Consider the following 12,362-nt stretch of genomic DNA (forward strand, 5'->3'; position numbering starts at 1 on the left):
TCCTAAAATAGCAGCATATTTTTCACATATCTGAAACATTTTGTAATCTTTGATCCTGTTGCAATACGATGAAAATTTTCATTTGTTTCATATAAAAATTTCTTTTATTTTATTTGTGATAAATTTGAACTGTGCCTTTCCCTTTCGTTCCCCATAGCATGTATCCCCATGCAAAGTACACCTATATTCTATTATTTATGAATATGCGAAAACAAGGGGGAACTTTCTTCCACATTCTGCCTGAGAATGATCTTGTGCCATGTGAACTTGTTACACACTTTAATAGTAAGATATAGCAATTACTGCTCAGTGAAAAGTACACAGAAACCAGAAACTCTATCATTTTGCTGCTTATTAAGGCTCACTTCATTTTTTTTAATTTATTTTTTTACATGTAAATGTATTGTCAGGATAGCAGTCCGGTTTCACGAGTTCTCATGCAGTATTCAGTTGCAAGGACACTACTTCAGTTAGGTCATGCACGTCCTGGTAGGGGCTCAGGTTTAGTTACGCACGGTTAGACTGGAAATGGAACTAGTGTTTCACTATACATTGTGCATCCTTTCACAGTACAGATTTCTTACCATGCTTTTGGACCAGTGTTGTTTTGAGAAGAAGTCAAAGAACTTGGTATGTTTGATGTATCTCATAACTGGAATTGGATATGGAGAGATGTGAGGCGAAAGAGCATATATATATATATATATATATATATATATATATATATATAAATAAATAAATGTATGTATGTATGTATGTATTTGCGCAAAGGCTACAGCTCATAACGATCCTTATTTTTTCTTTCATAAAATTCTAAGATCATAAGATACAAACGATAAAATTTACGTTTTTTTTTTAGAGATCAGACATGCTCAAATGTGGAAGTGGGGAAGAGAATGAGAGAGAGAAAGAGATGGAGAATGAATGAGAGAGAGAGAGAGAGAGATAGTAAGGGGAGTAGGTGTGTGGGGTGTGTGTTAGGTAAGTGAGGAGATGTAGAGCAGAACTGTGTGTGCGCGCTTGCTTCCACAGGAACAAGAGTAACAACAGAGAGTGGAGAGTTCAAATGCGTGCGTGTATGTGTGCACTCATCTTCTGAAACAGGTTTTCTCACATCACCAACACTCCACCTAGCCCTGGCAAGGATTTAAAAGGCCATCTTTATTGGTGGGGAGTGTCACGTTCCCATCTGGACCACTCTCACTGCTCTGTGTCTCTGACAGCATCCTCAACTTGGTCACCGAACCGCCGTTCCTCTGGCACCGGCTCACCTCTGTTACGAACCATGAATCTGAGGAGCAAGCGGATCAGCTCCAGCAGTTCCGTGCGGAGCAGTGGGAAAGTGGGCAGCTTCGGCTATAGTGGCGGCTTTAGCGGGATGTCTCTTGGAGCCCCAGCACCCGGTTTCAGCAGCAGCACCACCTACTTCGGTCCCTCTATAGCCAGCGTCTCTGTCAACAAGAGCCTCCTGGCACCTCTCAACCTGGAAATTGACCCCAGCATCCAGATGGTGCGCACGCAGGAGAAGGAGCAGATCAAGTCATTAAACAATCGCTTTGCATCTTTTATTGACAAGGTATGACATGGGCACTTGTTCCAGTGGATGAGGGTAGCATTAAGGCAGTTTAAAAAATAAAATGCTTTGTGTATTTTGGGCTAAAGATTAGTAGGTATAGTTCACTGAATTGGAGTGGTCAGCAAGGTATATTAACTGGGAACAGTCTCGATGTCCTGATGCCTGCCGTGATTCACATTACACCAAAATTCCTCACCAAAAGGATTACATAATTTAAAGTGATTTCCCACAAAGGCAGAATTATACCAAATGCTGAGGCAATGACTTGAAAGCAGGTTTTTAAATCAGCAACACTCTATTTAAAAAGATGTTTAATTCAGGAACCTGGGACAGCCTGAATTGCTTTTAAATAAGATGGATTTGATTGAGGTTAGTGGGAGAGAATGAATACGATAGTTGCGCTTTAGCATCATGGCCCCTTTCTCTAAACCTGGGTTGAAACCTGATAAAAACCAGGTCACCCTTGGCCAAGGCTCATGAGACACCACTATTGAAGAGAGTATGAAGAGAGCTTTTGTGTGCTTGGGGACAATGGCAACCCAATCCCCAGGGCCCTCTGGAATGAAACAGAGACTTTTAATGTTTCAGGTCAGAGCAAAAGGTGGTCTCCAACTCCTTGCCTCAGATCAGTCTTTAAAGGGATTGAGATTAGGTTTGGGGAGAGAGAGCTGATCTGGGTCAATACCGGGCCCTTTGAGTGCTGCAACACAGGTAATAGGGGGATTGTGTTGCCATCACCGACCTAGCAGAATGGATATTAGCTAAGAACTGTTTTTTTTTTTTTTTATATATATATATGTGCAGTGGTCCAGTACACGTTAGGACCATCACTTACCTTTTTAAATCCCTAGATTCCACAAACTCAAGTTCTATTTTGAGGTACTAAGTATATGTCCTTAACTGGGCATGGAAGGCAGCCTTTTGTAATAGATGATGTATAAGGTTACAAAGAGTGAAACTGAATGAGTAATTTACTGGCTTATTAACAAGGCAAACATTCATCTGTACATTCATCTGAGTGTCCTCTATAAAATGCATATGAATGGGAGAGTATATGTGGTTTTAGACTTCTGAGTACCACACTAGGCTCGTCTGTCTGACAGACTGTAAGATTAGGAGATTGCTAATAATCAAACACCGAAGCTATTTCATCAGCACGGGTGGAAAAAAACCACAAATGTTTCCTTCAATTTTGACCATAAAATGTGCATGTGAACTCAAACTAGGCACAAAAATTTGATATCAGCAGATGTCTTTTTTCTCAACATTTGGTCATCATTTATAGGTAAGATTCCTTGAGCAGCAGAACAAGATGCTGGAAACCAAGTTTGACCTGCTCCAGAATCAGACCACAGGCAGGTCAAACATTGAGCCCATGTTTGAAGTCTACATGGCCAATCTGCGCCGACAACTCGACGTGGTTAACAACGACAAGATGAAGTTGGATGGAGAGTTGAGGAACATGCAGGGGCTGGTGGAAGACTTCAAGCACAAGTATCTTTGATCAATGCAAAATGCCCAAAATATTAATCATGATAATGTACAATGAATGGAAGCATTTGCTAACACATGTGAATGGACTCATGATAGCTGCTCTCCTTTAGCTTTCATGGGTCTTTGAATGTTTTTTTTATTTTTATTGTTATTTTGGTAATGTACTGAGATAATAAGAAATTCATCCATAGATCCAAAAATATAGCTATGTCAGAATTTCTTAAACGCCTAAAAGATCTCCAGGTAGTCAGTAAAAAATAAATACAAAATTGGAAGTAGTAAATGGACAAAACATGCTCGTCTCATGTTGCCTTTGACCCAGGTATGAAGATGAGATAAACAAGAGGAACAACCTAGAGAACGACTTTGTGATTCTGAAAAAGGTCTGACACGCTTCACCTTCTTGTGTCCTCTGAGAGACTAGCAGAGGACAATAAAGGTTTTTGGACAGTGTAGAATGAAAAGAGTAGAACAAAAAGCACACCCCACAGCCTTTACTGCCTAAAAGTGCATCAGAATTGACAAAAGAGGGACTGAACACAGTAAAAGTGTCCCACCTCTTAACAGACAACACCTGTAAAATCAGACCCTATGGGTATCATATCTCTCCTAACAAAAGCTTGGGTGGAGGTAGAACCATACACCACAGCCTGTGCCTCTAGTAAAGGCTTGCAGATAATGAAATGTCGGTCAAAACTTGCATTTATATTCTAGAAAGATATGATTTACCCTTGTTAATGAAGATATAAGGCTACACAAATTTAACATTTCCATGCAGTGGCCAGTAGTTAATACTTTCATATCAATAAAGGCTGCCAAACTTTCACCTTATTTACATTACACAACTCTGAATGCCAAAATTAGAACTTTTGTCTTAACAAATTTGTATTATGTTAAAGAAAGAAACTAATCCAACAAATTAAATGAATAGTTTAAAATGATTTTTTTTCTACTAATGTAATAGGATTCCTTTTTAGTAGTGGTAAAGGCATTCTATAAGAAAATCAACTCAGCTGAAAATATGTTGTAAGTAATGTGCTACTTAGGTCATATTCATGCTCCTATTGGCCCCTGTTTTAAGTATTAAAATATTAAGTATAATTTTTCAAAACTTCAATAATTCAGATATCAAGCCAGAATCAAGACAGTGCCTTTACACTAAGGTCATGCAGACTGCTAAATACTAAAATGAACATTGATATTGGGCCTTAAATTGAAAGAGTGAAATATTACCTCTCTTTCAGGATGTGGACTCTGCATACCTAGTGAAGGCTGACCTGGAAGATAAAGTGGGGTCTCTGACTGATGAGCTCAACTTCCTCAAGAGCATTTACGATGAGGTAAGAGCATATGCTCTAGAAAAACAGAAGGACAAATATTTTCAAGCTGTATATCATGGAAGTCAAAGTACCATCTGCCAAAACACTGCTTAAAAACAAGGAATAATGAATCTCCAACAACTGTATTAAGCAGGGTTAACAACTTCGATATTGCTACAATTGTTAAAATGAAGATAAGAGCCACGATGACACAACTTTACACTTCTTGGGGTAGGAGCTGCGTGAGATGCAGGCCAGTATCAAGGACACCTCAGTCATAGTGCAGATGGACAACTCCCGCAACCTCAACATGGACCAGATTGTGGCTGAAGTCAAGGCCCAATATGAGGACATCGCGGCCAAGAGCCGTGAGGAGGCCGAGTCCTGGTATAAGTCTAAGGTATAGAAAACACCAGCATAGCTGCATCATGCAACAAACCTGGTTTGAAGACCTGAGGATTGCAGATTAGAAGCCCTTGCTTTAAATAATTTGTTTAGATAACCCATCTTGTATGATTATACAATTCTTTGAAGGTTTAGTTTTTTGCAGAATAAGCAGTATGTTTAGAGAGAAGTATTTGATCAAAGTGCCACTGTTTAGCATGCCACAATTGATCAGTTTATCATGCTGCTCTGGCTGTGTTTTTCCACTTGTGTTTTTCCACTAGTTTGCTCAGATTGCCAGCCAGGCCACGCAGTACAGTGATGAGCTGAGGAACACCAAGGCAGAGATCGCCGAGATCAACCGCATGATTGGCCGTCTACAGAGCGAGATCGAGGCAGTCAAGGCGCAGGTTGATGACGCACCACACCCCACAGAACATAAGTGCTTGGTCTTTGTAGTGCTTTCATAGTGTGCATAAGTTTTTGCTGGGTAAATAAAGGTACACTGTTAGCATGTTATAGAAAGCTCACACTGGCCTATGCTCACTGCCCCTGCTGCGCGCAGAGGGCCAATCTGGAGAACCAGATCTCTGAGGCAGAGGGCCGTGGGGAGCTGGCTGTGAAGGAGGCCAAGGCCCGGATGAGGGACCTGGAGGAGGCTCTGCAGAGGGCCAAGCAGGACATGGCCCGTCAGCTCAGAGAATACCAGGAGCTCATGAATGTCAAGTTGGCTCTGGACATTGAGATCGCCACCTACAGGAAGCTGCTGGAAGGCGAGGAGGACAGGTGAGATGCTGCATACAGTCACCCAATCCTGCCCCAGGAGAGCTGTCTTATATAGCATGCTTGTAATAATACTGTAATGTGATATTCAGGTGCTTGCTCTATCAAATTAGTTTGGGGTCAGCTGTAAACATTAGAACAACATAGGTAACACAACTGACAAATTGTTCATGTCCCCCTGCTCTCTCTCAGAATTGGACAGCAGGCTATTGTCAATATTCAGTCAGTGCCCAATTACAGTGAGTATCAAGCTATATAGACTATGCATCTAGAAAGCAATTGTGATGAACAATAATGTCTTTTGGTCTGTTTTCACTGTAACTTATTCCATATATATTTAAATTAAAGCTTAATATTTCTTTTAACATAGGCTCCAAAGGAATAAATGGGTACCCACAGATCAGTTCTCCATCATCTAAAATACTGATCAAAACCACAGAGGTCAGAGACAACACCAGGTTCACACACTGAAGTAGCCCATCCTAAAAGGCACAAACATCATAAAGATTTACAAGGGATTAAAGATGCTCTTCTACATCTACAACTAGATTTAATTTTGTTACTAGAATCTATATCTATTGCTGACTTTCTGTATGATTCAACGTGTTGTAAAGCTAACAAATACTAACCTATCAAAAACATAATAGTGAAGGAAAACTGTTTGAACATTTGCATTTATTATGTGAAATGAAAAGTTTAATTGAATTTCCGGTGACACCTTTCATTGACAAATAATTCATATTCATATTTTTGACTAGGTGTTCTATGATGGCCAATCTTAATTACAGAAACATAGCACCTGATGTACAAGTACTTCAAGGCCTTGATTATAATTGACAAATGTTAGGAAATTATATGCAAGATAAAACAAATACTATTACTAATACTAATGAAAGCAAGGGAGGCCAATTATCACTGGGCAAATGATAAACGCTACCCACCATCTTAATTATCGATAAAGCACATAAAACAAATCTGCAGCAGTTCTACCCAATTTTCAGCATACTGAGATATAAGCATTACTTTCTCCTTTATCATCTAAAGCAGGGGTGGTCAGTCCAGTCCCTGGTGGTCCTCAGCCAGTCCACGTTTTTACTCTGTTGTTGTTACTGGGTTAGGCGTGTTAGGAAATGGAAAACAACAATAATGCAGACTGGGGGCCAATCACTGTTCTGAAAACCACTGCATTTTGTACAGACTAGAGAGAGAAAAAATGCACACTACTAAACATTTGGGACGGGCCCCAGTGTTTTGTTGGTTTAAGGATAATCCAGATCATCAGTTGGAAACAATTTACACAAGTTCCTAATCATCCTTATGAAAGTGATCACACACAAAGATCCAAATATGAATTCTAACACCTTTATTCATTTTGACCTAGAATTCTCAATGTTTCAATAAGTGACTGCATGTCTCCTCATTCTTGAATAAAGACTGATCATTGTTATCATATTAATACCATAATTATAGTAGCTATGAGATGGATTCCATCCAAGACTTTTTTTTGTAGCTGGGTAAATTTTTTTTGAGAAACAAATTAAAATGATTATTATTATACAAAGTAATAAAAAAAAGTTTAAGAAATACTCAAATCTGATTAGCAGATATTTGTCGAGATCAATCCAAGGGGAGGAATGTGTGGAATCACTGCCCCCTAGTGTTTGCCCACATGTCATCCAATTGGTTCTCTCATATATATATATATTACATCAATTGTAATCTAATAAGAGAAAAAAACAGTAGTTTCTTATAATGGGGAATGGGTTCTGCTTGGATTACTTGTTTCCTTTCGTAATTGCGGTATTTCTTTCAACTTTTTAGCAATGGTGTTACAAATTCGATGTTCCTCGTATTAAGCCTATAATTGTAACTCCATATATATATATATATATATATATATATATATATATATATATATATATATATATATATACACACACACACACACACACACATTCTCACACACACACACACACACACACACACACATTCTCACACACACACACACACACACACACACAGCAACATTTTCCCCCCTTCCAATGTGATGGTCCAGTTAATCCCAGAAAATATAATAAAGATGTTTGCTTAAGTGAAATGTTATCTGAAAATCATTAATTAATCTTCCTAATTTAACAATATCTATAGATTTATTACTCCTCCATTATGCACATTACAAATCCATCTTTTTAAAAAGCTTTTGATATTAGTTGTAGTTGAAATAACACATTATATACAGACAAGACCACTGTGAGGTTGCTGTGCTGTCTTTAATGTCAGTATTTGGCCTTTCTGGCTCACCTCCACATCAGCTGTCATCTTTGCTGTACTGGAAGGTGCTGGTCTGTCTCTCTGTTCCATGTAAACTAGAGCATAAAACATTAACATACAAATACAGCATGACGACAAGTAACATACAGTGCTGACCCTCCCACCATGCCAGTGTTATTGTCAGAACCTGATGAAGTGCTAGAAAATATCTCGTGTTGCCTCAAGGGTCCCCTTCAGAGTGGTGAGTGGGTTTTATAAACTAGCTAGAGAACAGCTGCTTTTATATGCACTTGTGTCATTTAATATATTGGCACTTTAAAGGAGAAATAACTAACTTTTCCAATGAATCTTCTTCATATTATGAAACATGCATTATACTGACACCCAGTGGTCTAGATATTCAAGAAATTCTGTTTATCTCCATGTGTGGGACCTGCTCTATGGAACATAAAGTGGTTGATTTGAGGACTACAAAGCATTTTGATTCTTCATCTCATGTGAGTTGCACTTTATAGAAAAAATCTAAAAATAATAATCACTTTCTTAAATACTATTCACTATTTTGATAGTAAAAATGACTTATTTATCCTTTAAACCTGCACTACACTTCATTCATTCTGAAGTTGCTCCATAGTAAACGCGGTACAGCAACATGTCTTACTGTCGTGTTAATTGCTCCTCCTGACATTTTACTATTACAATTATTCAGTATGTAAACTTCTACAACCCACTTTAATTCCACTCTCCCCTCCCCTACCAAAAGAAAAAATAAAGGAGGCCAGCGCACGCTTCTTCTGCTCTGTCATCGTCTCTTGAAGAGCATGAGGCTACGGTCCCAGGAGGTGCTACCGAAACTCTGTGCTAGCTCCATGCTGCACCACTTCTCCAAGTGTTCTTTAGCATGGGCTGCCATGTCCCCACGGACCGCGAGCATTTTGAAGTGGTCGAAGTCGTTGCGTCCTAGTTTACGTAGTCGACGAGCGGCCGAACGGTAGCATTTCCAAGGCTGCACCTCCAGCAACAAGTACTCACATAGCGAGGCGAGTTGCGAAAGAAGAGCAAAGAAGGCAGTGTCGCCATGGTTCAGGTGAACCCACATTGTTACTGCAAAACACGTACATAAATGGAAGTGACGCCGCCCAAACTTCTCCAAATACGAAATCAGCTTCGCTTGGCTGTCCAGCTGGGTGATATCAAGGGAAAGGAACTGAATTTTTTGGGGGAATGGGTTGGAGTCTTGGGCTCGTAAGATTAAGTCTTGGTCTAGGTCCAATCCAAGCAGGTAAACGTAATTGGAAGAATTACTTTCAGATCGCCACTCCTGAAATAAATGTTTATACAGTGCAATAGATAAGTCCTGTTGAAAGACAGAAATTATGGATCAGTATGAAGACAAGGAAATACTGGTTTTATTTGCAAAGTTTTAACATCCCATAATAGCAGTATCCATTGCCCAGAAATAGCATGCATCTTCTTTTGTTATTCTTATCACGACTTATGTAATGTGCATAATCCCTAATTAATTGCACTTCAATCTCCAGAGTAGCCTCCTGAGTACATAAAGCATTTTATTTCTCTTACTGCACACCTTTTTGTCCTACAGGCATACCTGACTGATAATTGATAAATACAAAAAAGTATTTAATTAACAATAACATACAATTACAGTGAGGCTTGGTGACATCTAAGATAAAGCAGTGACATATGAAGAAAGGCCCTAGCATTACATATTTTGCATTTCCTAACCCTTGTTACAATATGCAATGTATCTTACATGCCAAATTCTGACAGTGATAAATGCTCATCTTACACAAGCCTGGATGCAGTCACTGAAGGTCACAGTGACACACAAAGTAGCTGACATTAATTTTTGTATTAGTACACTCAAACCTCATTAAAAAAGCGTATATGTTTACATATTACTGAGTCTTCCTACATTTGTACTCCCTCTGAGCTCCACTGATTATTACTAAAATCTCCTGCCCTGAAGTCACAAATTTCCCAGTATTGTATTAATTTCTAACAATGTAATGTGCTCCTACACTTCACACAAAAAACTACAAACTTTGGCTGGGTACCAATCACTTTCCCGCCTAACAAACCCACTCAGGCCATGCTGACCATTTTAATATCAGATGATCCTGGATTAACTCTTAAGTAATCACTACATCCAACTCCTATATTCCTTTTAAATCCTGGTCATGTGGTCAGTATTCCATCTGATAAGGAGATCTTAGCTTCTAGTCCAGTTCTCACTGCTTCTAACCACAAAATCACTTGTATTAATTAACAACTTGCATCAATACTCAAGAAGCCTGATCTACATACAGATTGTCTTGGTAACGGAAGGTTAGTTTAAATTCCACGTCTGTAATGATGGCGCATATAATGGTTCGTTTTCGTTACTGAAAGTAATCTCCCTCAAGTTTATTCAATCACTTTAAGACGTTTGAGTTTTCTAACAGTTGCGGCTAAATAACCCTTGCATCACCTCGACTTTGCTGCTTTTGATGTCGCAAACTTTCTCGTCACTTGTAGTGGAGTAGCTGTATTTCGATTACCTTGTTACCTTCAGTAACAGTATCACTGCTCTCGGTAATATATTGCATTGGCATTGACACGAGGCCCTCACCAAGCGAAATTCAGAAGTTCTGAGTTCTCACCCCTGTGTTGCAACCAACGTCCAGCATCAGAACAGTTCCACTGCTGTCAGGGTGGCATCCGATGTCTTTAAGAAGCGTGGTCGGTATTAAACTGAGACGATTCTCTGGTGGATTAAATGTGTAATAATTGATAAAATTTCCATACGGAGCAGACCCAGGATCTTCCTTCTTTGCCAAATTGTGCAAACGTACATGCTTGCTGGCTGACGCCATTTTGTCCATCATCAAAATAATTCCCTCTGGCTCTGAGATCCCGTGAATATTTCCTGCACTGCAGTGGATCAAAAAGAAAATTCGGAATTTATCGTTCGTAAGTGTGTAATTTATCATACTAAATCTGCAACTGCTTATATGAGACGTTGATAAAATTCACCATTTGTGAGAATGCTCGCAGAAAATTGCGATAACTTTGCCCTCTCCGGTTCATAGTACAACCCCTTAACTAAAGGAAGCCGGAAGCGCGTGCGTTGTCACTCCTGGCTGACATTGAAGTACCTAGTTAGCTACAAACAAGCCAAGATAACATAGCTTCTGCGACTAAAGCAGCAGCAACAACAACAGGTAATTAATTGCGATTGATAATCGTTTTGTAACATATCACTTCACTTTACACAAAAACTACAGACAAGCGTTTCAGCTAATGTAGTTAGGAAATTAGTTAGCTAGGTATGCTAGCTGGTTAAGGTAGGTTAGGTGCGAAACGAAACCCTTAACTGGTTTACTAACTGGTCGCGCAACGTTCCGTTCGGTACCAGTTAACTAAGATCATTACCCACTGTACGTAGCTAGCTAACGTTAACTATATTGATGCATTTCTTCACCAAGTTTAACTGGCAGTGAAACGGCTTTGACTTTAGAATTTGAACAAACTCGGACTGTGGTTTAGCTGTACTTTTGCACACAGCGTGAGCATAAACAGTGAAGACATCCTTGTATTTTTGTCTACATTTAGATCACCACCATGATGACCGGCAGGCGTTTAGCTGATGTGGGCTATCGGATGTTTTCGGCATCGATGATGCTCTTGACGCTGTACGGAGGCTACCTGTGCGTCCTTCGGGGCCATCGCTACCTGCAGCGACGGAAACAGCTGCAGCTGGCGGCTCAGAATCAGTCGATAGATGCAGAAACAATCAAGGACTGATCTGCTTGTTTGATCAGTTTCGGGACAAATTTGTGTGAATTCAGACTCGATATTAAGTCGATCATGTAACGTTACTGGGGCATGTTACTTTAGATGAGATAAAATGAAATCTCGTCCCAGGGAACGTGTGCGTGTCCGAGGTAATTGTTTCTTTGAACCTTTCAATGGATAACGAATATGGCTTCCTTTTAATGCTATAAAGATTGTAAAAATGGACTCTGCCAACAAAGTCGCTGGTTTATGTTGTGCTATATGTTAAATGTTAGGGCAATTGAAACCAATTTTCTCAGTTAATTGTTTTTTTGCAAATGTATTTTTACATATGCAGTGCACACTAGTTAGCATGTATTTTGGCGACCACAATTTCTCACTTCTTGCCTGGTAATCAGAAGTCAGCTTTGTTACAGCAAGAATGTCCTACTCCTCATCTGCTACAGGATAGTAGGAATGGATAACACTTTAAAACTAGAATGGTCCAGGCGATGTAGGTAATTTAGTAACTGACTCGTCTGTACAGGTACCTTTTTGTTTGAATCCCTCACCTACACAATTTATGCATTTGGGTTTTGTGCCTCGCTCATCTAAAACTACTTAACACAATCTGAACTTGTTCATTTCATTATTGCACCACGTTAATAAAAATGCCGAGGTATCTACATTACTATCCTTTGTATCAAAGCACTCTATTATCAGTACTGGTTTAACAGCACAGTGCATTTTTATGGTAA

At 39.4% G+C, this 12,362-nt stretch overlaps 3 protein-coding genes across 3 annotated transcripts; 2 read left to right on the forward strand and 1 right to left on the reverse strand.

Annotated features, from left to right (window-relative positions):
* The first annotated feature begins 1,098 nt into the window (after positions 1–1,098).
* Positions 1,099–6,702, forward strand: si:dkey-222f2.1 (keratin, type II cytoskeletal 8). The gene is made up of 9 exons (XM_027020191.3): positions 1,099–1,576; positions 2,862–3,070; positions 3,393–3,453; positions 4,315–4,410; positions 4,625–4,789; positions 5,058–5,183; positions 5,339–5,559; positions 5,749–5,795; positions 5,927–6,702. The coding sequence occupies exons 1-9, from the start codon at positions 1,286–1,288 to the stop codon at positions 6,025–6,027; spliced, it is 1,317 nt and encodes a 438-aa protein (XP_026875992.2). The 5' UTR covers positions 1,099–1,285; the 3' UTR covers positions 6,028–6,702.
* Positions 6,703–7,502: 800 nt separating this feature from the next.
* Positions 7,503–10,913, reverse strand: bcdin3d (BCDIN3 domain containing). Its single transcript, XM_027020214.3, has 2 exons — positions 10,491–10,913; positions 7,503–9,184 (listed from the first exon to the last, which is right to left on the reverse strand). The coding sequence occupies exons 1-2, from the start codon at positions 10,818–10,820 to the stop codon at positions 8,630–8,632; spliced, it is 885 nt and encodes a 294-aa protein (XP_026876015.2). The 5' UTR covers positions 10,821–10,913; the 3' UTR covers positions 7,503–8,629.
* A 6-nt stretch (positions 10,914–10,919) lies between these two features.
* On the forward strand, positions 10,920–12,295 carry cox14 (cytochrome c oxidase assembly factor COX14). The gene is made up of 2 exons (XM_027020215.3): positions 10,920–11,051; positions 11,443–12,295. Exon 2 carries the CDS (start codon positions 11,452–11,454, stop codon positions 11,632–11,634), a length of 183 nt encoding a protein of 60 aa, XP_026876016.1. The 5' UTR covers positions 10,920–11,051; positions 11,443–11,451; the 3' UTR covers positions 11,635–12,295.
* Positions 12,296–12,362: the final 67 nt, after the last annotated feature.

Source organism: Electrophorus electricus, chromosome 22 (genome assembly GCF_041902795.1).
Source record: "Electrophorus electricus isolate QZ-2024a chromosome 22, ASM4190279v1, whole genome shotgun sequence".
Lineage (NCBI taxonomy): Eukaryota > Metazoa > Chordata > Actinopteri > Gymnotiformes > Gymnotidae > Electrophorus > Electrophorus electricus.

Coding starts and splice junctions, on each gene's coding strand:
- bcdin3d (XM_027020214.3), bottom strand. CDS start 10,820: ATGATAAATTACACACTTACGAACGATAAATTCCGAATTTTCTTTTTG. Junction 9,185..10,490: donor ACGTTGGTTGCAACACAGGG/GTGAGAACTCAG, acceptor GTCTTTCAACAG/GACTTATCTATTGCACTGTA.
- si:dkey-222f2.1 (XM_027020191.3), top strand. CDS start 1,286: ATGAATCTGAGGAGCAAGCGGATCAGCTCCAGCAGTTCCGTGCGGAGC. Junction 3,071..3,392: donor GTGGAAGACTTCAAGCACAA/GTATCTTTGATC, acceptor CCTTTGACCCAG/GTATGAAGATGAGATAAACA. Junction 5,560..5,748: donor CTGGAAGGCGAGGAGGACAG/GTGAGATGCTGC, acceptor GCTCTCTCTCAG/AATTGGACAGCAGGCTATTG.
- cox14 (XM_027020215.3), top strand. CDS start 11,452: ATGATGACCGGCAGGCGTTTAGCTGATGTGGGCTATCGGATGTTTTCG.